The sequence below is a fragment of the Delphinus delphis genome, chromosome 11 (genome assembly GCF_949987515.2).
Source record: "Delphinus delphis chromosome 11, mDelDel1.2, whole genome shotgun sequence".
In the NCBI taxonomy this organism is placed as follows: Eukaryota; Metazoa; Chordata; class Mammalia; order Artiodactyla; family Delphinidae; genus Delphinus; species Delphinus delphis.
In genome coordinates, this window is record NC_082693.1 from 11,694,331 (window position 1) to 11,719,339 (window position 25,009).

Here is a 25,009-nt window from a genome sequence, read left to right on the forward strand (position 1 = left end):
ATGAAAGTGTGACTCAGTAAAAGTCATAGGTTAAAAATAAATGAAAAAATACTCAACTCTAGTTTGCTGTTTTAAAAAAACAGGTTTATTGAGATGTAATTCACATACCATACAATTCACCCGTTTAAAGTATATAACTCAGTGGTTTTTGAAATATTCATACACTTGTGCAACCATCACCACAATTAATTTTAGAACATTTTTATTACATTATAAAGAAATCCTGTACGCTTTAGCAGCCATTCCTCATTTCTTCCCCAACCCTCAACCCTAGCCAAGGCTTTGCCTTGAATCAGTAGATCAGTTTCGAGAGTAGTGACATGTTAATATTAAGACTTTTGATTCAAGAGGTTAAGTTATCTTTCTGCTTATTTAGGTTTTCTTTAATTTCTTCAATGTTTTGTAGTTTTTTAGAGTATTAAGTTTTGTACATTTTATTAAATTTATTATTTTTGATGCTATTGTAAATGGAATTGTTTTCTTAATTTCATTCTTAAATTGTTCATTGCAAGTATATACAAATACAACAGATTTTTATATTTTATTTTATTTTTTTTGTGGTATGCGGGCCTCTCACTGCTGTGGCCTCTCCCGTTGCGGAGCACAGGCTCCGGACGCGCAGGCTCAGCGGCCACGGCTCACGGGCCCAGCCGCTCCACGGCATGTGGGATCTTCCCAGACTGGGGCACGAACCTGTGTCCCTTGCATCGGCAGGTGGACTCTCAACCACTGCACCACCAGGGAAGCCCTACAACAGATTTTTTAATATCTTGATCTTATATCTTGCAACCTTCTAGACTCATTTACTGGTTCTAATACAATTTTTAGTGGATTCCTTAGGATTTTCTATGTACAGGATTTTATCATCTGCAAGTTGAGGTAGTTTCACTTTTTTGTTTTCAAGGTGCATGACCTTTATTTCATTTTCTTGCCTAATTGTCCTGGCTAGAACCTCTAGTCAGTGCCAAATAGAAGCGGTAAGAGCAGACATTTTGTCTTGTTTTTGATCTTAGGGTGAAGGCTTTCTGTCTTTCACTATCAAGTATGATGTTAGCTGTGGGTTTTTCTTAGATGCTCTGTATCAGATTGAGGAAACTCTCTGGTTTGTTGAGTGAGTTCTGTTGTTATTTGCTTGGATGACTTAATGAAAAGTTACTTTTAAAAAGATACTTGAATGTTTAAGAACCTCTTGGTAATCCTGTTGGAGCTAATATATGAACCAGTGTGCAGGGTGGTTAAATTGAGTGTGTACTGTCAGAACTCATTACTGTGTGGATGGGCCTTAGCAATTATATCAAATGACTCTTCCATTTTCAGAGAGATAGAGAAGAAAATTGTGGCCAATACAGTATAGTTTATCGCTTAGCATTTTGAACGCTAGAACACTCCCTGGTTGCAAAATTTAAAGGATGAAATGCATAAGAAATGTTCATATGCAATGGAGACAACTCCATGCTGAAATTGGGTGTCTGTTGACCTTATTAAGTTAATTATTATCTGTGTAATGAGATGAATGATAGCAGCGTGGTTACTGATGTATTAATTCAGATGTAAAGTTGAATTTGTATAACTTGTCACTTAAATAAATGGGAAAAGAATATGCCTTGGTTTAGGGCTTGACATATAATTACCCCTTGATAAATGTCAGTTCCTTTTATCCCTTTAAGGTGTGTTTTTTCATTAATGAAAAGGGGAATTTATAGAAAAAGTATAAGGTATGCCTGGGACTAATAAACATCAAATTCAAGAGTATGCTTATCTTTGTGTTAAGGAGTTGGGGATGGGGAAGGAGGAGCATGCTATCTGGTAGTGTTACACAGAGGGCTTTGTTTTTAATTTATCTGGATAATGTATACACATGTGTTCATTATATCAGACTTTATATCTTGCATGTTCAGTGTATTTCATAATGAAAAATTAATTATAAAAGAGCATCAGTATAGCTAGACATTAGTAAAATAATACAAAATTTGAGCTAGAATCAAACTTAGCAACCATCTGGTCTAACCTCAGTTTTACAGTTGAGCGACGTGAAATCTAGAGAGTTTGGGTGATTTATCCTATGACAACTGTTACGGTAATGCTGGAACATGGAGTAGATTCAGTTTTGTTAGTTTAGAAATCTTTGTTGTGCTAAGCTTTTATAATTATGTATTTTTGAGGTGTGGTAGATTATATAGCTCACTGTTATTCTTGTTCTGGTAAGATTATATATCCCTGCCTTTTGCCATGTGACATGAAGTCTTTCCCCATGAGAGCTTTTTTCTTCTCTGCCCTCTTAATGTCTAACTCGGCTTTAGCCAAATGGAATGTGAGTGAAAGTAGTGCTGTGTCTAAGAAAGTAAGTACTATGTCTAAGAAAAAGCTTTAAAACCATTGTGTACTGTATGGTTCTGTCATTGTGGATTTTCTCTCTGCCACAAGACCTAGAATTGCAGGGGGTGGGGGGACAGTTGCTGCTCCTTCAGCCTATGACTTAGAATGAAGAAGAATCTTAGTTATTAGCCAATAAAAATTTTTTTTTCATACTGCATTATCACCTAGTGAAAGCTGACTGACACAGAAAGTAAGCTCTCCGTTCTTTCAACTTAGGTTGGGTCAATAAGAAAAGTAAAAGCTATTTCCTGGCATTTGAAGGATTTACATCTTTCAGCTTGTCCTAAATCATTCTGGGTGTTGTAATTCACCCAGGTAAAGTGTGAAAAATTTTGGACAAGTGGTTCTTAAATTCCTGAGGAAATAAAATACATGGCCTTCTGTAACTTTACTCATTGCTGGTGGAATTTGGTGAGTGAGATAAGCTAGTGGGTAGGGCTCTGATGGATAACTGGCTAATTTTCTAAGGGGGTGTAATTTGGTAAGTGTGTTCTAAAATTGCATTTGTTGGATCAGGTCAATTAATTTGACTTTGCCTGTATAACAGAATGATCCCCAGAATGTACTTGGAGAAGTGATTTTAAGGTATCTTGCATTTTTTCATGTAGACTACCTTAGAATTTCTCAAAAGATCAATATCAGTGAATGCAACAAGTTAGACTGTAGTGACCATTCTGGTTTGATGTGCATAACCAATATTGATTTGCTCCTGCTTTGTCCAAGGAATTGTTGGTAAAGCAAACTCCCTGTTTCCTAGGGGATATTCCATTACATATTTTTATATCATTAGCTTGATGACAGGCAGAAGGGGTTATTTGTTGTGTCAAATATTATGAACATTCAATACTTTACTGAATTTGTGAGTATTAGGTAAGGAACAGATTTCACCTATTAATGTTTTTTAAAGTGTGGTAGGATAGCTATTGACAGTGTTTTTATGCATGTGAGAGAAGAACCATAGCATAGTAGAAATGAAGAATTGTGAACTATAAGGGACTCTGGATCCTCAAGTAAATATTGCCAGTGCTTTGTGAGTGGCTGGGAGAGAGAAGTTTGGAAACAAGATGAAAATCTTTGCGGGATTTTTAACAGAAGTAGTGATTTTGTTTCACTACAGTTTTAGAAAAATAATTATTGACAGAGATGACAAGATATCCAGTATTTAAGAGAAAAATTTAGGAAGTCTGTATACTAAATTTGAGCAGATAAGTATCAAGAGGACGAATCACTGCACTAGCAGTTTCACCAGTCTTCATTAATGGGCAGTAAACATACGCAGATTATTAACGTTTACTGTGCAACACACTGATTATTCTTTATGGTTTTATTGCCAGGACTATTGCAGAATTCTCAAGTAAAATTTAGGAGTGCAAAGTAAAATCACAGAGCTCTCAACTGACAATGGGATTCTCAAAGAACTCAGTAGCAGAGCCTCTACAGAGGCTAGGAATCCTCAGCATAAAGTGATTCTTTAGGAGTAAGCCATTATTAGTCAAGCCTATTGACTAATATTTATTTAAGCCATTTAACAAACTCAGATCTGAATAAAAATTATTTTCAGCATCCCATTATTCAGAATAATGTTATACTAATGTCAGTTAACAGCATGAATTTAATTGGAGTAACTGTGTCAAAGATAGAAGTGTCAAGTCCACTTAAGTAGCTTTGCTTAACATTTTGAAAATTTTTGCTAAAGTTTTATTTTTATATACACTTCATCAAGTGTCCATACTTTGAATTAACATAGTGTTTATGTGTGTGCGCGCGTTTTGACCCAACAGTCCTGGTACATTGTTAGTTAAGGCAGTTCTTGGAAAGCAGTAGTATAGATCCTTGTTTATTTACTCAGAAAAACCCCACCATAGACCTGTTATTGAAGCAAAGAATCTGGGGGTATATTACGAATATGTGTCAGTTTCATCATTCACCTTTAATTTCACACCGTTTGGATTCTTGGTAGAGCACTTGCCCTCATCTGCTTCCCTTGTTGCCGGGCAAGGTACGTGATGCTGATGTCTGATTGGTTTAGGCAACTACGGCTTTGAGCCAATCAGACAGTGAATTTCAGTTCTCTCGCAGGACTGAAGCATTCAAGCAGCTGCTGATTTATTTTTCCTATGGGGAGACTATATAAACTAAGAGTATGGCTGCAGCAAGCTCCCTCTTGGGTGTGTTTGAAAAATTACAGGGTTTATCTGTAATTGAAGGAGAAAAACGTGAGGTTTATTTAAAAAACTTGTTTATTACTAAGAAAATTTTATAGGTAGTAAATTTGAGAAAAAAATTCTGATGACAGATTTCCTATTTTTATTTTATAATTTTACATTTAAAGGACTGTAGAATGATGTAATATAGGAAAAATTTGCCTTTAGTTTACATGAGTATTTACTATGTAATATACACATTTGCTTTATTTCTTCAAAAGGGGAGAGCTCATAACCTTTTTGTAACCTGCTGCCAAGGGCAGTTAAGGAGAAAATAATGTAGTAATTGTACTTACAACACTTAATACAGGTTATCAAGAATCACATTTTAATTTCATTAGATGAATCAAACTAAATCAGTTCAGTGCAGTAGACAACAAAACACTTTATAATGCTATCCATAGTAAACCTTTTTTGGGTCCAGAACACAATTAATTTTTGGAATTGGAAATCTGTAACAATAGAGGTAGGTGAGTGTGAAAATAATCTTGTTAGTTGTTTGGATTTAAGGTTTTGCTGGATTTTTAGTATAAATGTTTTATAAACATTAAGGACTATGGAATTTTAAAAAGAAATTTACATTTGAATTTTGCAGATTCTAACCCATTGTGTAGAAAAGTATGTTCTTGTTATGCATTGTCCATGTTTGACTGATTCCCCAGGTAGGGAATGGATTTATATTTCTGGAAACATTCTTTAAATGAAAATAAATAAGATTTATACTTTTTATCTTATTTTAATTTATTTATATGATATATTTAATATATATTATGGACTTAGAATTCTTTGCAATTATGTTCTAGATTACTTTTATCAGACAAAGAACCTCACTGAAGTGTTGTGAATCCAGGTTTTAACTATGTTTTTCTGACCTTATTGTCTGTCTCCTGTTGCTGGGCAGGAATCAGAATGCTGGCTACTGATTGGCTGAGTTTGTGACCAGCTCTTGAATAGCCACTTAAATTCTTGAGCTTTTTGAGCAGGCAGATTGTAGGCTAAGACATTGCAGCTTTTGGTAATACTTCTCTTTGTTGTTTCATAGCTATAATCTCTTTGCTAGAAAGAAGAGTGTGGAGGGAGTGGGTGGAGGGGGATGAAGCAGAATAGAAAATAATGGTTTCACTTAAAGAAGAAGAGGCTCATTGGGCTTTACTTAAAAATAATTTACACAAATTTCAAAAAAAAATTCCAAGCCATAGAGACTTATTTGCAGGTAACACATCCTTCTTGGTTATTTAAATATAAATTCCTTAAGTAAAGGTGAAATCCTTGTTAATGCTGTAGAAAAAGATTCTTTTTTTTTATAGTGATAGTATTTCCCTAGAGTTCTTGAATCTGAATATATAGAGTAAGGACCTAAAAGCACTTTTTTCTTACTGTCTTTCTCATGAAAAAATGTTTTCAGGAGAAAGTAGTTCATCACGTTTTACACATTTACTTCTAGATATGGCAGACATTTTCTGCTGTAAAATATAAATGCTTTTTCCTGTGAAAATAAATTACAGTCTTGTGAGAGCTTCATGATTCTAGTGTTGCCACCTAAAAAAGTAATATTTCTTTTGTCAAATAGTTTTGTGAATGGCGTCTCAGTTCCAGATGATAGTATTTAAAATGATCTTTAGAAATGTTTTGTTCCGGTACTACAGTCATGGAGACTTGTTTTCAGGTAAACACACCCTTCTCTAATGTGTATCTTTCTTAAATATACATTGCTCATGCAAAATAGATTTTTAAAAACTTAACTGCTGATTGGTTTGCATAGATATGGCTGAACTAGTTTGAACTGGTTGTTCATGCTACGGTTGTTCATGCTACTTCCTTATTGCTTTGTCTGTTATTCATTATACTTAGAACCCATAAAAAATCTTGTAAATGGCTGTAGTGTGCACCCTTGTGGGTATAGGTGGTAGTTATTCTGTAATTCTTTGTATAGGTAGTCCTTTAGTGTACTAAAGGAATTGAATGGCAGTTTTGTTGATAAAACCAGCTTGCTTCGATAACATTTATTTTTATTAAATGTTACTTGGTGGTGGCTATTAACACTGAACGTGATGTTTGCGTGTTGGATTTTCTAATTCATATACAAAAAATCCCAGAAGTATTTAAGAGAAATTTGTTTCGGATTCTCTAGTTTATGCCTAAAGACATTGTGAATATACATAGACAATTATGATAATAACATTTATTGAGTGCTTACTACCTTCTAGGTGCTTAATGTATAGAATCTCATTTAATCATTATTACAACCTCTGTGTCAGGTACTGATATTCCCTTTTTAAGGTGGCTGAAACTAAACATTGAAAGGCTACGTAACTTGCCGTCTGTCACATAGTATATCGGAGAGCTAGAATTCAAATCCATGTTTCTGTTTGCAGAGTTCATGTTCTTAATGGGATTACTAAAAATTATGAAAATATACTTTTTTTTAAAAAGAGGAGTGTTTGCTTTTACTGCAACTGGCAATAACTGCCACTTCTGCATAATGGTTGAGAAATGTGGCTGTTATGAGGTCAAAGTCCCAAAGAATTGCAGTTCAGTATTTGAAAATATTTAAAGGGTAACCATACTCCTTGTACTGTAAATTTAATCCTTTTGTATGTTTGGAGTCAGCAAGGAAAAGTGACTAAAAAATTTGCATTGTATCTTTGCAGAAAATTTTTCAGTTAGTGTGAGTTTCAAATGGATGGTAGATGGGAAAAATTTTGAAGTTTAAATTTTAGCTGCAGTTAATAACCCTTAAAATAGTGCCTATGATAATTTTGCGTTGACGTTTCTTCTCAATTTTAAGGTAATTTCTGTAAATTGTTTCACTCAGCTCCATAATTTAAATTAAAAACCTAGAAAGACCAAGAAACATAAGTAATTGGCTTAAAGTAAGAGAATGAATGCAGATTTTATACCACAGTCTAGAAGTACTGTGACAAAATAGTTGGTTCTCAGGCTTTATTGGCCTCCAGCAAATAGGCTGGGCCATAGTTTTATGCCTTTCAGCTAGAGGAACAGTGGAACACCAAGAACACACCTGTAATTGAACAAGTTGGGTTTATTATTTGTTGCAGTGAGAGAGAATGTTCACCATGGGGAAACAGCGAGGCATATCAGTAGGAGGATGTTAGAAAAAAACCTGGTAAAAGATTCAGTTATAGTATAGTTGGGGTTTTGGGGGTGGGGGTTGAGGCAGTAGAGCCTTACTCTGTATTAGGTGCTATCAGAAAGCAGGGGCAATTCTATGCTTGTGTATCTCAGCAACTGTTATCTATAGGGAGGACAAACTACAGCGAGGATAAAGCTGCAATTGATAAAAAAGTGTAGCTATCACTTAGTCAGAGAGGGAGATGTTTAGTATTTTACGGGATGCTGGGTTGCACAGTGACCTTGTCTAATTTGAATGGTGAAGTCGTTTTATGTCCAACATGATTTAGCTATAAGCATCAAATCAGTTTATAACAACAGTGAGCTTTGAGCCTTAGATAAGTTCCCAGACTTCCGAGGCTGCTTTTTTCCCTTCTCCAACCAAAGCAAGTATATCCTAACATCATTCCTACTGGTAATGGTGATGTTAAGTGAATATCCAATGTAAAATTAATATTCTTGATTCTGTATATCTTAGTCCTTAAAGGACGTTTGTTTTATTCCACTATAGACTGGCAACATTGTCTTTCTCTAGGACCAAGTCTTTTGTTTGCCTTACTGCACTGACCAGATGTTAACACAGAAACAATGATAGAGAATATCCTTATCTTAGTTCTGATCTTATTTTACCATTAAGTATGATATCTGCAGTTTTCTTTGTAGATAATCTGTATTAGATTTGAGTTGTTTCCTTCTGTTAGATTTCTGAGAGTTTATGAGTCAGTGTTGAATTTTGTCAAATGAATGAATATTTTGTGTCTGTTGAGATGATCTGTTGTTTATTTTCATCCTATATTCTGTTTTTGTGGTAAATCACACTGCTTGAAAAAAATGTTTTTTCTTAAATAACAGAAATGTATTGTCTTACATTTCTGGAAGTTAGAAGTCTGAAATCAAGGTGTTGACAGGGCCATGCCCCCACTGAGGAAGCTAAGGAAGGGTCTGTTCCACACCTCTCTCCCAGCTGTGGCTTGTGGCTAACTCCATTTTTCACACAGCGTTCTCCCGTGTGTGTGTGTGTGTGTGTGTGTGTGTGTGTGTGTGTGTGTGTGTGTGTGTGTCCAGATTTTCCCCTTTTTATAAGGCCACTGATCATACAGAATTAGGGCCCACCCTAAAGACCTTATTTTAACTTGATTATCTCTGCAAAGACCCTATTCAAATAAGGTCACAATTTGAGGAATTAGGGCTTAGGGCTCTAATGTATTTTTATCAAGTGGACATCTTGGTTGGGCCTATAATAAAGCTATAATGCTTCGTGTCTCACTCGTAAATCTACATTGCTTAATTTTTTAATATGAAATTGACCTTGTATTTTTTTTAATGAGCTTCACATGGTCATAGTGTATTACCTTTTAAAGAAACATACTTTTAAGTAACTCACAGATGAAAGAAGAAATCACAATGGAAATTAGAAAATATTTTAGTAGAACAACAATGAAAAATATGACACATTAAAATGTAAGATGCAGCTAAAACAGCACTTAGAGGGAAATTTATAGCTTTACATGGATACACTTACAAAAAAAGGGAAAGATTAAAAATTAATGATTAATGTTTAGCATGTTGAGGACCTGCCAGACTGTTTTCCCAAAGCAGTTGCACCATTTTACAATCCCATTGCCATTGCAGGAGAGTTTCAATTTGCCCACATTCTTGCCAACATTCATTATTTTCTTTGATATAGCCATCCTGGTGTGTGTGAGCTGTTGTCTCATTTCGGTTTTGATTTACATTTCTCTGGTGACTAAATGATGTTAAGCATCTTTTCATGTTTCTTGCTTATTGGCTATTTGTGTATCTTTTAGAGAAATGTCTGTTCAAGTCCTTTGCCCATTTTAAAATTGGTTTTTTTGTTGTTACTTTTCAACTGCAACAATATTTTATATTCTATATTTTCCAGATGCAAGTGTCTTATCAGATACATTATTTGCAAATGTATGATTTGTAAATACAGTTGACCCTTGAAAAATGTGGGGGTTAAGGGGGGCCGACCTTCCGCACAGTTGAAAATCCTCGTATAACTTTATAGTTGTCCCTTCGCATCCACAGATTAAACCAACTGTGGTTCAGGTAGTACTGTAGTATGTATTTATTGAAAAAATTCCAAGTTTAAGAGGACCCATGAAGTTCAAACCTCTGTTGTTCAAGGGTTGACTGCATTTCCTTCTATTGTGTCTTTTCACTTTCTTGATAGTAACCTCTTATTAATGTGTTTACAGTTGTTAATTTAGATATTCCTGGTTGCAAATGTAATCTTTCCTTATGTTCCTTAATTCTCCCTTCTTTTTTTCCCCTTATCACTATACCTCTCTCCCATTCCCCTACTGCTTTCATTCTCTTATAATTTTATCTTTCCTTTGACAGCTACTTTTTTACTTCATGTATTTTTTTTAATGCTATCTCCTCCGGACTCTGTGAATCCATTAGCTTACTGAGAATGAAAACTAGAAATTAGTCACTTTTTTCCTAATACTGCCTAGTATTTGATCTCCTGTGAACTGTATCTGCTATCAATTTTATATTATATAAATTCAATAAATGTGAAAATTAACACACAGCAAGGATCATTATGCTTTCTATATGTAATTATTTCAAAATTACATAAAGGGCTGCTTGCTTATAAGATCAGTTTGCAGTAAGTCTGTAATTAGGTGGCTTCGGTTTCAATTGTTAAACTCTGTCTTTCTCTTTCTCTTTTTAAAGATTCAAAATGGATAGTATAGAAGAACCTCAGAAAAAAGTCTTTAAGGCTCGAAAAACAATGCGAGTGAGTGATCGTCAACAACTTGAAGCAGTGTACAAGGTCAAAGAAGAACTGTTGAAAACTGATGTCAAGCTGTTAAATGGCAACCATGAAAATGGAGACTTGGACCCAACCTCGCCTTTGGAAAGTATGGATTATATTAGTGACAAGGACGAGGTGAATGGCATTGAAGAGCTTTGTTTTGACTCCGAAAAAAGTAAATCAGAATGGAAAGAAACACCCTCTACCTTAAACGTTAATGTAAAAAACAAGCAGGATGATGATTTAAAGTGTGAACCTGTGTCTTCTAATAATATAACTCCTGAACTAGCCTCTAAACTGACTGCTGAACCATCTTCCGCTGATACAGCCTCTGGTGCACTAGCTGCTAGAGGTCTGGTATCTGGGGATTCTGCCTCTGGAGACTTGGCCTCTGAAGCAGTAACATCTGGTGATCCCACCTCTGGTGATTCTGCTTCTGTTGATCCTGTCTCTGGTGATCTTGCCTCTGGTGAACTGGTCTCCAGTGAAATGGTCTCCAGTGAACCGGTCTCCAGTGAGCCAGTCTCTGATGAACTGGTCTCCAATGAACCAGTCCCTGTTGAACCAGTCCCTGGTGAATCGGTCTCCACTGAACTGGTCTCCAGTGATTCAGCATCTGATGATCCAGCCTCTGGTGATCATGCTTTTGAATCACTGGCCTCTGATGATCCAGGCTCTGGTGATCTGGCTTCTGGTGATCCAGCTTCTGGTGATTCGGCCTCTGGTGATCCAGCCTCCGATGAACCAGTTTCTGATGAACCAACTTCTGAGTCAGTCTTCGATCCCACCTTCGAACCAAATTCTGTACCAGTCTGTGAACCAGTTCCTGAAACTGATAGTACAGAGCCTAGTAGCAATAAAGGTGATGATTTTCTTGAAAAAAATGGAGGTGATGAAAAGTTAGATCAAATTTTCCCATTTGATGAGAAAAATAAAGCTGATAGTAATGTTGATGTTGATGCAGAAGCTCTAGAAACAGATGATACAATTATTTGTTCAGATGTGTCTCCTGAAAAGAAGATAGAAGAAGATGCTATCACAGAATCTGCTCTTGGAGAGGAAGCTATATCTAGCAGTATTGAGATTGACCAAAGTGAAAAGACTGAAGAAGAAAATTCTGCAGACCTTGCAGAAACCATTAGTGAAAATGTTATGAAAGATGACAAAAATGAGAATGTCTTAGAAAATACAGATTCTATGGAGACAGATGAAATCATTCCTATTTTGGAAAAGCTTGCACCTGCTGAAGATGAACTTACTTGCTTTTCTAAAGCTTCTCTCCTTCCAATTGATGAGACAAATCCAGATTTGGAAGAAAAGATGGAAGGTTCTTTTGGTTCACCATCTAAACAAGAAAGTAGTGAGAGTTTGCCAAAAGAAGCCTTTTTGGTCCTCTCTGATGAAGAGGATATTTCGGGTGAAAAGGATGAGTCTGAAGTTGTATCACAAAATGAGACATGCTCTCCAGGTTAGCATATTATTTAAATTCTAAAGATTTTGATTAGCTTTGATAAACTGCTTAGTAAAACATTCTCTTAAAGTTTAAATTTCTTTTAGTTACAGAGAAAGTTGAGAATGATGGTGACTAGAATGATCTCTTAACTTCACAGGTTCTTAACTTCACAGAATTTAGAATTACAGAGAACCACTCTGAGAGCAGCATTGTGTGAAGTGCTGAGAAGGGAGATAAAATAAGTAGAAAATTTTGCACTTGCCCGTAAGGGACTTATAGACTGGGAATAGAGATAAGATGGACCAGTTTAACACCATGATATAACAATTTCCAGTACATAATTGATCAAAATCCTAGCAATTGTTCATGCTATCACTTAGCAACCAAATAACTTTGAATCTAAAAGCCTACAAGTTTATTTGCTTCAAGTGTAACAAATTCCATTTTACAATTAATTTTCCAGTTGAAATCTGATTCTTTTAATATTCTTTGTCCAGGGAATAGCACCACCATTGCTGGAAGCCAAAAACCTAGAGGTCTAATTATATGTTTGATAAAGACTTTATCCATTTGCTTCCTAAGCCTTCTTGATTCTACCTAACGTACTCCCCTCATTTTCTGAATGATCTCTCAATAACTTAAATCTCTTTTATTTGACTGTGTTCCTCTCTTTCATTAGATCACTATTATTGGGTTGGCCAAAAAGTTAGTTTGGTTAGTGAATGCACTGTTCAATAAAATTCTTGGTGAAAATGAAATACTTGTCCTTTATTTTTAGTTAGAATTGAACAAACTTTTTGGCCAACCCAATACTTTTAGGGTAATTTCAAACTCCTTATATAAAAGCTATATAAACTTCATGATTTGGTCAATATCTGTCTTTTCCATCTCTTTTATTATTACTAGAGAAAAAAGAGCGAATGAGAAAAATCCTACTTTGCTTTCATGGTCAAACTCAAACATGTGTGAAACTTGTTTGAAACTTTGTGAAACTTTCTCAGTTACTTTCAGACTGGTGTGAATACCTTTATGTTCCCATCGTGTCACATTCTCTTAGCCTTAGAGCCCTGTGAGTGGAGTGACCTTGTAATAAGAAAAACAACATCTGGTTTTTAGTTTGTTCAAAGAAAAAAAAAGCCTAGAAGACACAGAGGATTCCCTCCCACCCACCCCCACCCCCAATATGTCATACCTACTTTTGGAGATAGAAACGTTTTCTTATTAAAAAATGACTTCACTTCCAAAGAGCATTCATTCATTTATTAAACCTGTATATATAGAAAGGCCAAGCTTTTCTTGGCTTGGGGATTTAAAGATAAAGTTCATTACTTGCCCTGAGGATTCTGACAAGAATTAAATTGCAAGCCATTAAATACATGGTTGTGAATACAGTAGTAATGTTAAATTGGTATGCTGGGAGTTTAGAGGAGAGTAACTTTGAGAATATAGATGTATTCAGGGAAGCACTTTCCTTTCACTCTGTGTAACATAGGGTTTTAAGGAAGATAATCCCTCTTAATTGCAGCTCCATACTACTTGCTCAGGCCAAAAATCTTGGAGCCATTCTTATTTTTTTCATTCATAGTCCATATCCAATCTGTCAGGAAATCCTGTTGGTGCTACTTTCAGAACAGATCTAGAATGCAGTCTCTTCATACCATCTTCACTGCTATCACCCCTGCTTTGAGCCATCATAATCAGGCCAAAAAAATGCTTGGGTCACAGTTAGTGCTCAGTAAATGTTTGTAGAATTAATTAATTGGTAATAGAAGAGTGTTATGGAGGACGTTGCTTACAATGCTAAAACATACTAACACCGGGGAGCCATTGAATGATTTCAAGCAGAGAAGAATGACACGATGAAATTTACATTTTGGAAAGATAATAAATAACAATGTTTAAGGAGAACTTCACTCATTTTTCAGTAAGAATATAGAGAGTAATACTGGGGTAAGTCCTTAAAAAAATCTTTTGGTAGTGTGTATAAGAAAGTCATGGCAAATTGAAGCTTAATTATTTAATGAGTTTATACATTATATATATATACCTTTATGTCAGAATCTTGGAGATTGGAGACCATCCCTCCCACCCAGTGGTTAAATGCAGAAAGATGAATATTAAACCATCCCTATTGTATACTTTGAAAATTCAGAGTTCGGTTTATTTTTGGTTACTTTTAGACTTTTATTTGATTGTATGCTGCTAGAGTAGGTTTAGTGATAGATTTAATTTCTTAGCTGGTAACTGAACTTTTATTTTCTGTCCCCTGACCCAAAGGAGATTTTGTGTATTGTAAGTTGAAGTATGGTTTCTTCATTGGTTCTTAAACGGTTCTCTGTTCTGTTTATATGGTAGTAGAATCTGTTACATGTCATATTTGCTGTTGTTCATCTGTTGAGGTATTACTTTCTTCAGATTCTTTATTCTTGAATAATTTTTAATGTTTTCAGAACACAGGATTATAAGTCTGGCTTTTCCCTCTAAGTACTAACATTTATGTGCTGTACTAGTAGGAAAACATAAACCTCTATTATTTCAGACACTTTAGCAAATTTGTTTTAAATATAGCAGTTATGGATATGAGCAGCAGCAAAAAATAATGAAAGGTATCTGAAAACAAATGGAAAAGCGATTTCAGGTTTACAAAGATAGATGAAAGACCTAAAAAACGATTGCAGATGTTCCTTAGTAGGCCTGAGGACGCTGTCATATTGTTGCTTAATACTGTATAATACCTGATACTCATTAAATGTTTACAATCATCGTCTGTTTAAGAAGTCTAGGAAAATAAAGGTTTCTCTTTGGGAACATTCAAACAACACCAGAGGAGGCACACGTATTAGTTACCTTCCATGTATTCTCCATACCATATACTCTCCTCTACTACTGTTCCATCTTTCCTCTCCTTCAGTGCCATTCTTCAAGTTATGTTAACAAAGCTAGCACAGTTTCATCTTCTCCTGTTTACTCTTTAACTTAATTGAATGGTGATTTCCACGTTCCCAGCCTCTTTCCTAATTGTTCTCAGTGGAGTGACATTGATGCTCATGTTGTTAAATCCAGGGGCATCCTTTATTTGTCTTTATTCTCTCATATTTAGATGACCTCTTAATAACAATTCCTCCCTATTGAGATTCTCCTTAGCTTTCAGTCTACTGCATTCTCTATTTCCTTCCCTTTTGGCCCTTCTCATTTTGTTTCTTATGTAGAAATGAGAGGGAGAGCTCTTTTCTACTCGGCTTTTTAAATTTTTTAAACATTGTTTTTTCTTAATATTTTTGAGGAGAAAAATCTGTTTCAAAGTAAATAAGATTTTACCCTAACCTCTGACATAATTTCCTTCCAAATATTATTTCAGATTTTAAAAATATCTGGTTGTTTTTCCCTTTCATTGGATCCTTAAGATAAATTAGATGAACGTAAATGCTAATGAGGATAATTGCATGGGAATAGAATTTAAGGTTTCTGTCTAATTTTGCTTTAGGTTAATAGTGGTAGAATTGCCATGGTTTACATAATTAAAATTTATTGATATTTTGTTTTCACTATTTAATGTGTTCAGCTAAAATTCTTTATTATCTCAGCCCATTTATATTCAACTGTGTCTTACGTACTTGGATTTTCTTCATGGAATCTTGTATTCCTGTACATTGTTGTAGAAGTTGCAGATTTTTCTTTTCAGAGTTGAGTGAGATCAAAGATGAAGCAAGTTTTGGAAAGGGGAGTGTGGGAGGAAGATCAGTTTCAAATGACGATTGTTGCCTGAGTTAGATATATGTCTGGATTTTAGAGCAGAGGCTTGGACTGTCTAGAAAAAATTAGGGGTAGATACCATATAGACATTAGTCGAAGTTGAGTGACGAGATGAAATCACCTCAGAGTGAGTATAATTCAGTGAGAGGAGATGCGAGAACTGAGGTCTTTGGCAGTCCTGTATTTAGAGGTTGAAGATATGAGGAAGGACCAGCAAAGGAGACCAAGAAAAAACTTCAGCTAGAAAGAAAATTAGGAGATTTTGTTGTCTTAGAAGTCAAGTAAAGAATGTTTTGAGGAGGAAGGAGTAACTCTATTTGTGTATCAAATGCAGGCGTTTGTTCAGTTAAGATGGAAGAGAAATATTTAATGACCTGGAGATCATTTATGACCTTGACAGGGGGCAGTGCAGTTGAAAGCCTAGTTGATAATTGAGTTTCAGAGAGAAGGGGAGGAGAAGAATTGGAGATAATAAAATGTAACTTACCCCCCAAATTTTGCTTTAAAAGGGAGCACAGAAACTTACTGTGGAAGATACTATTTAGAGATTTGTATTAGTTAAATAAAGCTTTTAAAAATTTTCTGGAAAAGTCACATTGCCAGTAATGCCACATTTTTCTGATTCCTCTTGTGAGGCTGAGAATCTTACATTTGTATTCCTTATCTATAAATTGCTTCTTCCTCTTCTTTGCCCATTTTTTCTGATGGATATATTGTCTTCAGTTAGTCTGTAGGAATTTTTTGTTTTAAGTATTCTCGTAGAGCCATTAATCTAAGACAGGGGATTGGCAAACTGTGACCTATAGGCCTTAACTGTTTTTGGTCAATAAAGGTTTGTTGGAACATAGCCACATCTATTCGTTTACATATTACATATTGTTTATCATCAATTCCCACCATAAGGACAGAATTGAGTAGTGTGTCAGAGACCCTAGAGCCTACAAGATCGAAAATACTTTGTTTTGGCCATTTACAGAAAATGTTTGCCAACCCCTGATCCAGGGCAATGGTTTTGTCTGTATTTTCTTGGAATAAAGTTCTATGTAATTCTGAAAATGGGAAACCAACCCCTAATGTAAATTCTGTCTTCTAATCCTCTACAATACAGTTTTTCCACCTTCATTTAATGAATTTTATTAAAGATAACAGTCATTAGAAAGATATTAAATATCTACTTTGTCTCAGCTCTTCCCCAGAGTTTTTAGGGTTACCAAAATTACAAGGTTTGGTACCTGCTCTTAAGGAGCTTACTGTCTAGTCTGGTTGAAAGGAAAGAATACCACAGATAGAACTGTTTGTGAATGTATGCCAACATATGAGGCTATACTCAAGATGGGAGGAATTATAGCAGAAACTGAATGAAGACAGATTCTAAAAAAGACAGTCTTAACCCAAGTATTTGGATGAGTTTTAGGAGTCCCAGAAACTACTTGAAATTATATATATATATAAACACTGTGTACCTGAGCCTCTGATTATTATTCTGAGTTGATGGAGGTTCACTTAGATTCTCTACAGGCTTTGTGAACAACAACAAAAAAATTAAAGAAATATAGGGCCTTACTCCCTTCTGTAGACTCTGTTAGTACCATTTTTTAAAATCCCAACTTCTTTATTATATAAAACTCGAGGCTAAATTTTAATTCTGTTTGTCTATTTCAAACTCCTAATAAGTGTTTTAAGTATTGCGAATCCAGTCATATCTTCTAAACATACCTGGAAAATGGGAATTTGATGATAAGAGGAGTTGTTTGAATAAAATGAAGGAATTGGGAGCTAAGCTTGACATGTCTGTGGGCGGAGAGGGATCTAACATATGCATAAAAGAGGCAGACCAAACCAGGCCAGTTTGCTTTGCTGTTTTCTGATCTGCCTTGAAGTAACCCTGATTGGAGCCAGGGCTAATTTTGTTCTTTGGGTAGAAGGGTGGTTTGCTAAATAAAGACTAAGTAAACCTTCATCTTAAGCAACCCAATTTCTCTGTGTTTCTGGAAACTAGGAAACTATAGGAGTCACCATCCTCAGTATTAAAGGCAGGAAAACTTGGAAAAGTATATATAGGAAAAAATGCTATGTAATGAGTGTGCAGTCTACAGGGGAGCAAAACAAACTTTCATTTCATTGAACTGGTGTTGAGGGATGAGATCTTAAAAAAATTTCTTAATGAGCATAGGGTGGTAAATGGAAAGTTAATTTTTTAATATTCATTTATGTTAAAGTTTAAAAATAGTCTCAGTGATCTCTATATGTACTGTGTAAATGTCCTTTTGTATTACTGTGTTCACGTTTTACAGCTTTATTGTTTATCTTAATGTGAAAAACATTGTAATAGGTTCATCAATGATCCTAGTCTCTGCCTATTTTCACCTAAAAATTCTTTTAAGTTTTTTTAACCTTGGCTTCTACCATCAGGGCTGTTGAAATTAAAACCCTGGTGTTTGGAGCAGAGATGCCATATCAAAATCTTTATATAGTTCTATATACCCATGATTGTTTATTTAATTGTGGTTGTAGAATATGATGAAATACGGCATGCTTTACTGAAGCTGCAGGGGAGCCACTTGCAGGGATGTAAGGGGGAAAATAGAAACCCAAACATGTTAGTGACTTGTTCTTCTCCCCTAAATGATTAAGTTAGTTGAGGAGCTATAGATTGATTGACCAAAGACCATTTACGGTGCCTTTGGGATTTTATTTGTTGTAACAATGCAACTGTATGGCTATTTTTAGCAATATTTTTTGGTAGCACTCTTTAGTTGTTAGATTTTATGTGCCTTTTGTGAAAATTACTTAACATTTCTGAACGTTACTTTCCTCATCTATATATATGATGGCAAAAATACTGTTTATAGTGTAGGATTTTTGGGGGGATATGAACTAATAAATGTCAAGCACCGAGCTAAGTTAGTTGTTGGCACTGGTATCAAAGTAGCTATTACTTTTAAGTAAAACTTTTATTATCTTTAGGATAGCTGTTCCCTATCCGTAACCATTAAAATAACCTAATGATTCAACCTGTCTGGTCAAAATATTAGATGTTCTGAGTTCACCAGTAATTTATAATTTTTTTTAATTGCCACAACCACTGTTTTAGTTTTAATAATTGAATGTAAAGGAGTCTGAATGCTTTATAGTAGTTGTTTTCACATTTTATTAATCTATTGATGACAGTAAATTACTAAGATTCTTTGTTTTAAAATCTGTATTATTTAATTTTTTTCCATGTTAAGAGTTTATTATGAACTTGCAGAAACATTTAAAACTAGACTTGTCCACTTATTTCCACCAGTTCATGCTCCCTTTTTATTCCTAATATTTTACATTTTGAGACTCTGATTTCCTAAAATATTATCAACTGGATAATTACACCAAAAGTATAAATTATAATGAACTGTTACAAATTCTGATGGAAGAAAATTTCCTTTTCTATTTTTGTTACAGAAGAAGTAGAAAGTAATGAAAAGGGCAGCAAACCTGAGGAAGAAGAGCAAGTGATACATGAAGATGAAAGACCTGAGAAAAGTAAGCATGTACAAACAAACCTGAAATAGTTTTAAAAATTGTTTCTGCTTTTAAGGCTGTGGAAAATACTTTTCTGTCCATGAGATGCTTGTAAAATTTTTCAGTTTAAGTAAGCCACAGTTAAATCGTTTTGTTGATGGCTAACCCAAGGATCTTTGAAAGTATTAATTATTTCATGTATTTTATTGTTTATTTATTCTTTCCATTGCTCCATAGAAAGATTTAAGCTTACTATTTAGTAAGGTGCTATCTGAATGTCTTGAGAGAAATTGTTTTAGATTTGCTTTTAGAGCATTGGACCATAGGAATTTTGTCTGGGATGATATAGGCAAATGGAAGTATGTGTCTCAATCTCTACTTAAAGTTCTTAAGCTGTAAGAGAAGGGGAAACGATGTTACTGAATGTCATTAGGTTGGGTTCTGTAACTCTCCCTGTCATACTGCTCTCCATCTGTGACTATGTAAGTTATTATTTTTTAAAACTTTCAATACTACTACTACTTAATAATAATAAAAGCAACTGTGTTGATAACACTTTATGTACCAGACACAGTTCTAAATTTTTTCCATCTTCTTTTTTTTAAGTTTTTATTTTATATTGGAGTATTTATTAACAATGTCATGGTAGTTTCAGGTGTACAGCAAAGTGATTCAGTTATACATATACACGTATCAATTCTTTTGCAAATTTTTTTCCCATTTAGATTGTTACATAATATTGAGCAGAGTTCCCTGTGTTATACAGTACGTCCTTGTTGGCTATCCATTTTAATTATAGCAGTGTGTACATGTCAATCCCACACTCCCTAAGTATCCCTTCTCTTCACGCTTCCCCCACCCCCTGGTAACAATAAGTTCATTCTCTAAGAATGTGAGTCTGTTTCTGTTTTGTAAATAAGTTCATTTGTGTCATTTCTTTTTAGATTATGCATATAAGTGATATCGTACGATATTTCTCTTTCTCTGTCGTGACTTACTTCACTCAGTATGACCATCTCTAGGTCCACCCATGTTGCTGCAAAATGGCGTTATTTCATTCTTTTTAATGGCTAAGTAATATTCCATTGTATATATGTACTGCAGCTTAATTATCCATTCCTCTGTCGATAGAAATTTAGGTGGCTTCCATGTCCTGGCTATTGTAAACAGTGCTGCAGTGAACATTGGGGTACATGTATCCTTTTGGACTATGTTTTTCTCCAGATATATGCCCAGGAGTGGGATTGAAGGATCATATGGTGGCCCTAGTTTTAGTTTTCTAATGAAACTCCATACTGTTCTCCATAGTGGCTGTACCAATTTACATTCCCACGAACAGTGTAGCAGGGTTCCCTTCTCTGCACACCCTCTCCAGCATTTGTTGTTTGTGGATTTTTTTGGTGATAGCCATTTTGACTGGTGTGAGGTGATATCTCATTGTAGTTTTGATTTACATTTCTCTAATAATTAGCAGTGTTGAACATCTTTTCATGTGCTTCTTGGCCATCTGTATGTCTTCTTTGGAGAAATGTCTATTTAGGTCTCCTGCCCATTTTTTGATTGGGTTGTTTGTTTTGATGATATTAAGCCACATGAGCTGTTTGTATATTTTGGAGACTAATCCCTTGTCTGTCACATCATTTGCAAATATTTTCTCCCCTTCTATGGGTTGTCTTTTCATTGTGTTTATGGTTTCCTTTGCTGTGCAAAAGCTTTTGAGTTTAATTAGGTCCCATTTGTTTATTTTTGGTTTTATTTCCATTACTCTGGGAGACAGATTGAAAAAGATATTGCTATGATTTACGTCAGAGTGTTCTGCCTATGTTCTCCTCTAGGAGTTTTATAGTGTCCGGTCTCACATTTAGGTCTTTAATCCATTTTGAGCTTATTTTTGTGTATGGTGTTAAAGAATGTTCTAATTTCATATTTTTACATGCAGCTGTCCAGTTTTCCTAGCACTTGAAGAGACTATCTTTCCTCCGTTGTATAGTCTTACCTCCTTTGTCATAGATTAATTGACCATAGGTGTGTGGGTTTATTTCTGGGCTTTCTATTCTGTTCCATTGATCTATGTTTCTGTTTTTGTGCCAGTACCATACTGTTTTGATTGCTATAGCTTTGTAGTGTAGTCTGAAGTCAGGGAGCCTGATTCCTCCAGCTCTGTTTTTCTTTGTCAAGATTGCTTTGGCTATTGGGGTCTTTTGTGTCTCCATACAAAGTTTAAGATTTTTTTGTTCTAGTTCTGTGAAAAATGTCATTGGTAATTTGATAGGAATTGCACTGAATCTCTAGATTGCCTTGGGTACTATAGTCATTTTGACAGTATTGACTCTTCCAATCCAAGAACATGGTATATCTTCCCATCTGTTTGTGTCGTCTTCGATTTCTTTCATCAGCGTCTTACAGTTTTTGGAGTACAGGTCTTTTGTCTCCTTAGATAGGTTTATTCCTAGGTATTTTATTCTTTTTGATGTGATGGTAAATGGGATTGTTTCTTGAATTTCTCTTTCTGTCTTTTGTTGTTAGTGTATAGAAATGCAACAGATTTCTGTGTATTAATTTTGTAAACTGCAACTTTACCAAATTCATTGATGAGTTCTAACAGTTTTCTGGTAGCATCTTTGGGATTTTCTATGTATAGTGTCATCTGCAAACAGTGGCAGTTTAACTTCTTCTTTTCCAATTTGGATTCCTTTTACTTCTTTTTCTTCTCTGATTGCTGCGGCTAGGACTTCCAAAACTATGTTGAATAAAAGTGGTGAGAGTGGACATCCTTGTCTTGTTCCTGATCTTAGAGGAGATACTTTTAGCTTTTCACCGTCGGGTAAGATGTTAGCTGTAGGTTTGTCATATATGGCCTTTATTATGTTGAGGTATATTCCCTGTATGCCCACTTTCTGGAGAGTTGTTTTTTGTTTTTTTTTTTGCGGTACGCGGGCCTCTCACCCCTGTGGCCTCTCCCACTGCGCAGCGCAGGCCCAGCAGCCACGGCCCACGGGCCCAGCTGCTCCGTGGCATATGGGATCCTCCCAGACCGGGGCACGAACCCGTATCCCCTGCATCAGCAGGCGGACTCCCAACCACTGCTCCACCAGGGAAGCCCTGGAGAGTTTTTATCATAAATCGGTACTGAATTTTGTCAAAAGCTTTTTCTGCATCTATTGAGATGATCATATGGCTTTTATTCTTCAGTTTGTTGATGTGGTGTATCACACTGATTGATTTGCGGATATTGAAAAATCCTTGCATCCTTGGATAAACCCCACTTGATCGTGGTTTATGGTCCTTTTAATGTATTGTTGGATTCTGATTGCTAGTATTTGGTTTAGGATTTTTGCATCTATATTCATCAGTGATATTGACCTGTAATTTTCTTTTCTTGTGGTATCTTTGTCTGGTTTTGGTATCAGGGTGATGGTGGCCTCATAGTATGAGTTCGGGAGTTCTCTTTCCTCTGCAATTTTTTGGAACATTTTCAGAAGGGTAGCGGTTAGCTCTTCTCTAAATGTTTGATGGAATTCGCCTATGAAGCCATCAGTTCCTGGACTTTGGTTTGTTGGGAGTTTTTAAATCACAGTTTCAGTTTCAGTGCTTGTGATTGGTCTGTCCGTATTTTCTGTTTCTTCCTGGTTCAGTCTTGGGAGACTGTATCTTTCTAAGAATTTGTGCATTTCTTCCAGGTTGTCCATTTTATTGGCATACAGTTGCTTGTAGTAGTCTCTTATGATCCTTTGTATTCCTGTGGTGTCAGTCGTAACTTCTCCTTTTTCATTTCTAATTTTATTAATTTGAGTGATCTCTCTTTTTTTCTTAATGAGTCTGGCTAAAGGTTTATCAATTTTGTTTATCTTTTCAAAGAACCAGCTTTTAGTTTCATTTATCTTTGCTTGTCTCTATATTTCTGCTCTGATCATTATGATTTCTTTTCTTCTACTAACTTTAGGTTTTGTTTGTTCTTTGGTTGCTTTAGGTGTAGGGTTAGGTGGTTTATTTGAGATTTTTCTTGTTTCCTGAGGTAGGATTATATTTCTGTAAACTTCCCTCTTAGAAATGCCTTTGCCATATTGCACAGGTTTTGGGTCATTGTGCTTTCATTTTCACTTGTGTCTAGGTACTTCTTGATTTCCTCTCTGATTTCTTCAGTGATCCAGTGGTTGTTTAGTAGCATATTGTTTAGCCTCCACACGCTTATGTTTTTTACAGTTTTTTTCTTGTAATTTATTTCTAATCTCATAGCATTGTCATCAGAAAAGATGCTTGATATGATTTCAATTTTCTTAAATTTACTGAGGCTCCCTTTGTGGCCCAGCGTGTGGTCAATCCTGGAGAATGTTCCATGTGCACTTGAGAATGTGTATTCTGCTGCTTTGGGATGGAAAACTCTATAAATATCAGTTAAGTCCATCTGGTCTAATGTGCCTTTTAAGGCCTGTGTTTCCTTATTGACTTTCTGCCTGGATGATCTGTCCATTGATGAAACTGAGGTGTTAAAATTCCCCAGTATTATTGTGCTACTGTTGGTTTCTCCCTTTATAGCTGTTAGTATTTGCCTTATATATTGAGGTGCTCCTATGTTGGGTGCATATATATGTACAATTGGTATGTCTTCTTAGATTGATCCCTTGATCATTATGTAGTGTCCTTCTTTGTCTCTTATAGCAGTCTTTGTTTTAAAGTTTGTTTTGTCTGAAATTAGTATTGCTACTCCAGCTTTCTTTCGATTTCCATTTGCATGGAATGCCTTCTTCCATCCTCTTACTTTCAGTCTGTATGTGTCACTGGGTCTGAAGTGGGTCTCTTGTAGACAGCGTATATACAGATCTTGTTTTTGTATCCATTCAGCCAGTCTGTGTCTTTTGGTTGGACCATTTAATCCATTTACGTTTAAGGTAATTCTCAATATGTGTGTTCCTATTACCATTTTCTTAATTGTTTTGGGTTTGTTTTTGTAGGTCTTTTTTCTTCCCTTCCTCTTTTGTTCTCTTCTCTTGTGGTTTGATGACCATCCTTTGTGTTGTGTATGGGTTGCTTTTTCTTTTTTGAGTGCGTACCTATTGTAGTTTTTAGGTTTGCTGTTCCCATGAGGTTTTGATATAGTAGTCTATATATGTAGAAGGTTGTTTTATGTTGCTGGTCTCTTACCCACCTAGAGGAGTTCTCTTAGCTTTTGCCTTTCTGTAAAGCTTTTGATTTCTCTGTCAAATCTGAATGAGATCCTTGCTGGGTAGAGTATTCTTGATTGTAGATTCTTCCCTTTCATCACTTTAAATATATCGTGTCACTCACTTCTGGCCTGCAGAGTTTCTGCTGTGAAATCAGCTGATAACCTTATGGGAGTTCCCTTGCATGTTACTTGTTGTTTTTCCCTTGTTACTTTTAATATTTTTCCTTTGTCTTTAATTTTTTCCAATTCGATTACTATGTGTCTTGGTGTGTTCCTCTTTGGGTTTATCCTGCCTTGGACTCTCTGTGCTTCTTGGACTTGGGTGACTGTTTACCATGTTAGGGGAAGTTTTCAATTATAATCTCTTCAAATATTTTCTCAGGTCCTTTCTGTCTCTCTTCTCCTCTTGGAATCCCTATAATGAGAATGTTGGTGCATTTAATGTTGTCCTAGAGGTCTCTTAGATTGTCTTCATTTCTCTTTATTCTTTTTTCTTTATTATGTTCCACGGCAGTGATTTCCACCATTCTGTCTTCCAGGTTACTTATCTGTTCTTCTGCCTCAGTTATTCTGCTTTGATTCCTTCTAGTGTATTTTTCATTTCAGTTATTGTATTGTTCATCTCTGTTTCTTCTTTA

The 25,009-nt window shown here is 35.4% G+C and overlaps 1 protein-coding gene across 2 annotated transcripts in view; it reads left to right on the forward strand.

Annotated features, from left to right (window-relative positions):
• Positions 1–25,009, forward strand: part of ATF7IP (activating transcription factor 7 interacting protein) — a 127,650-nt gene that overhangs the window by 39,331 nt on the left and 63,310 nt on the right. For both annotated transcript variants that reach the window (XM_060024327.1, XM_060024328.1), the window contains exons 2-3: positions 10,419–11,968; positions 19,148–19,228. In XM_060024327.1, the coding sequence (XP_059880310.1) occupies positions 10,426–11,968; positions 19,148–19,228 (1,624 nt within the window). In that variant the 5' untranslated portion in view covers positions 10,419–10,425. The remainder of the gene's footprint in view (positions 1–10,418; positions 11,969–19,147; positions 19,229–25,009) is intronic.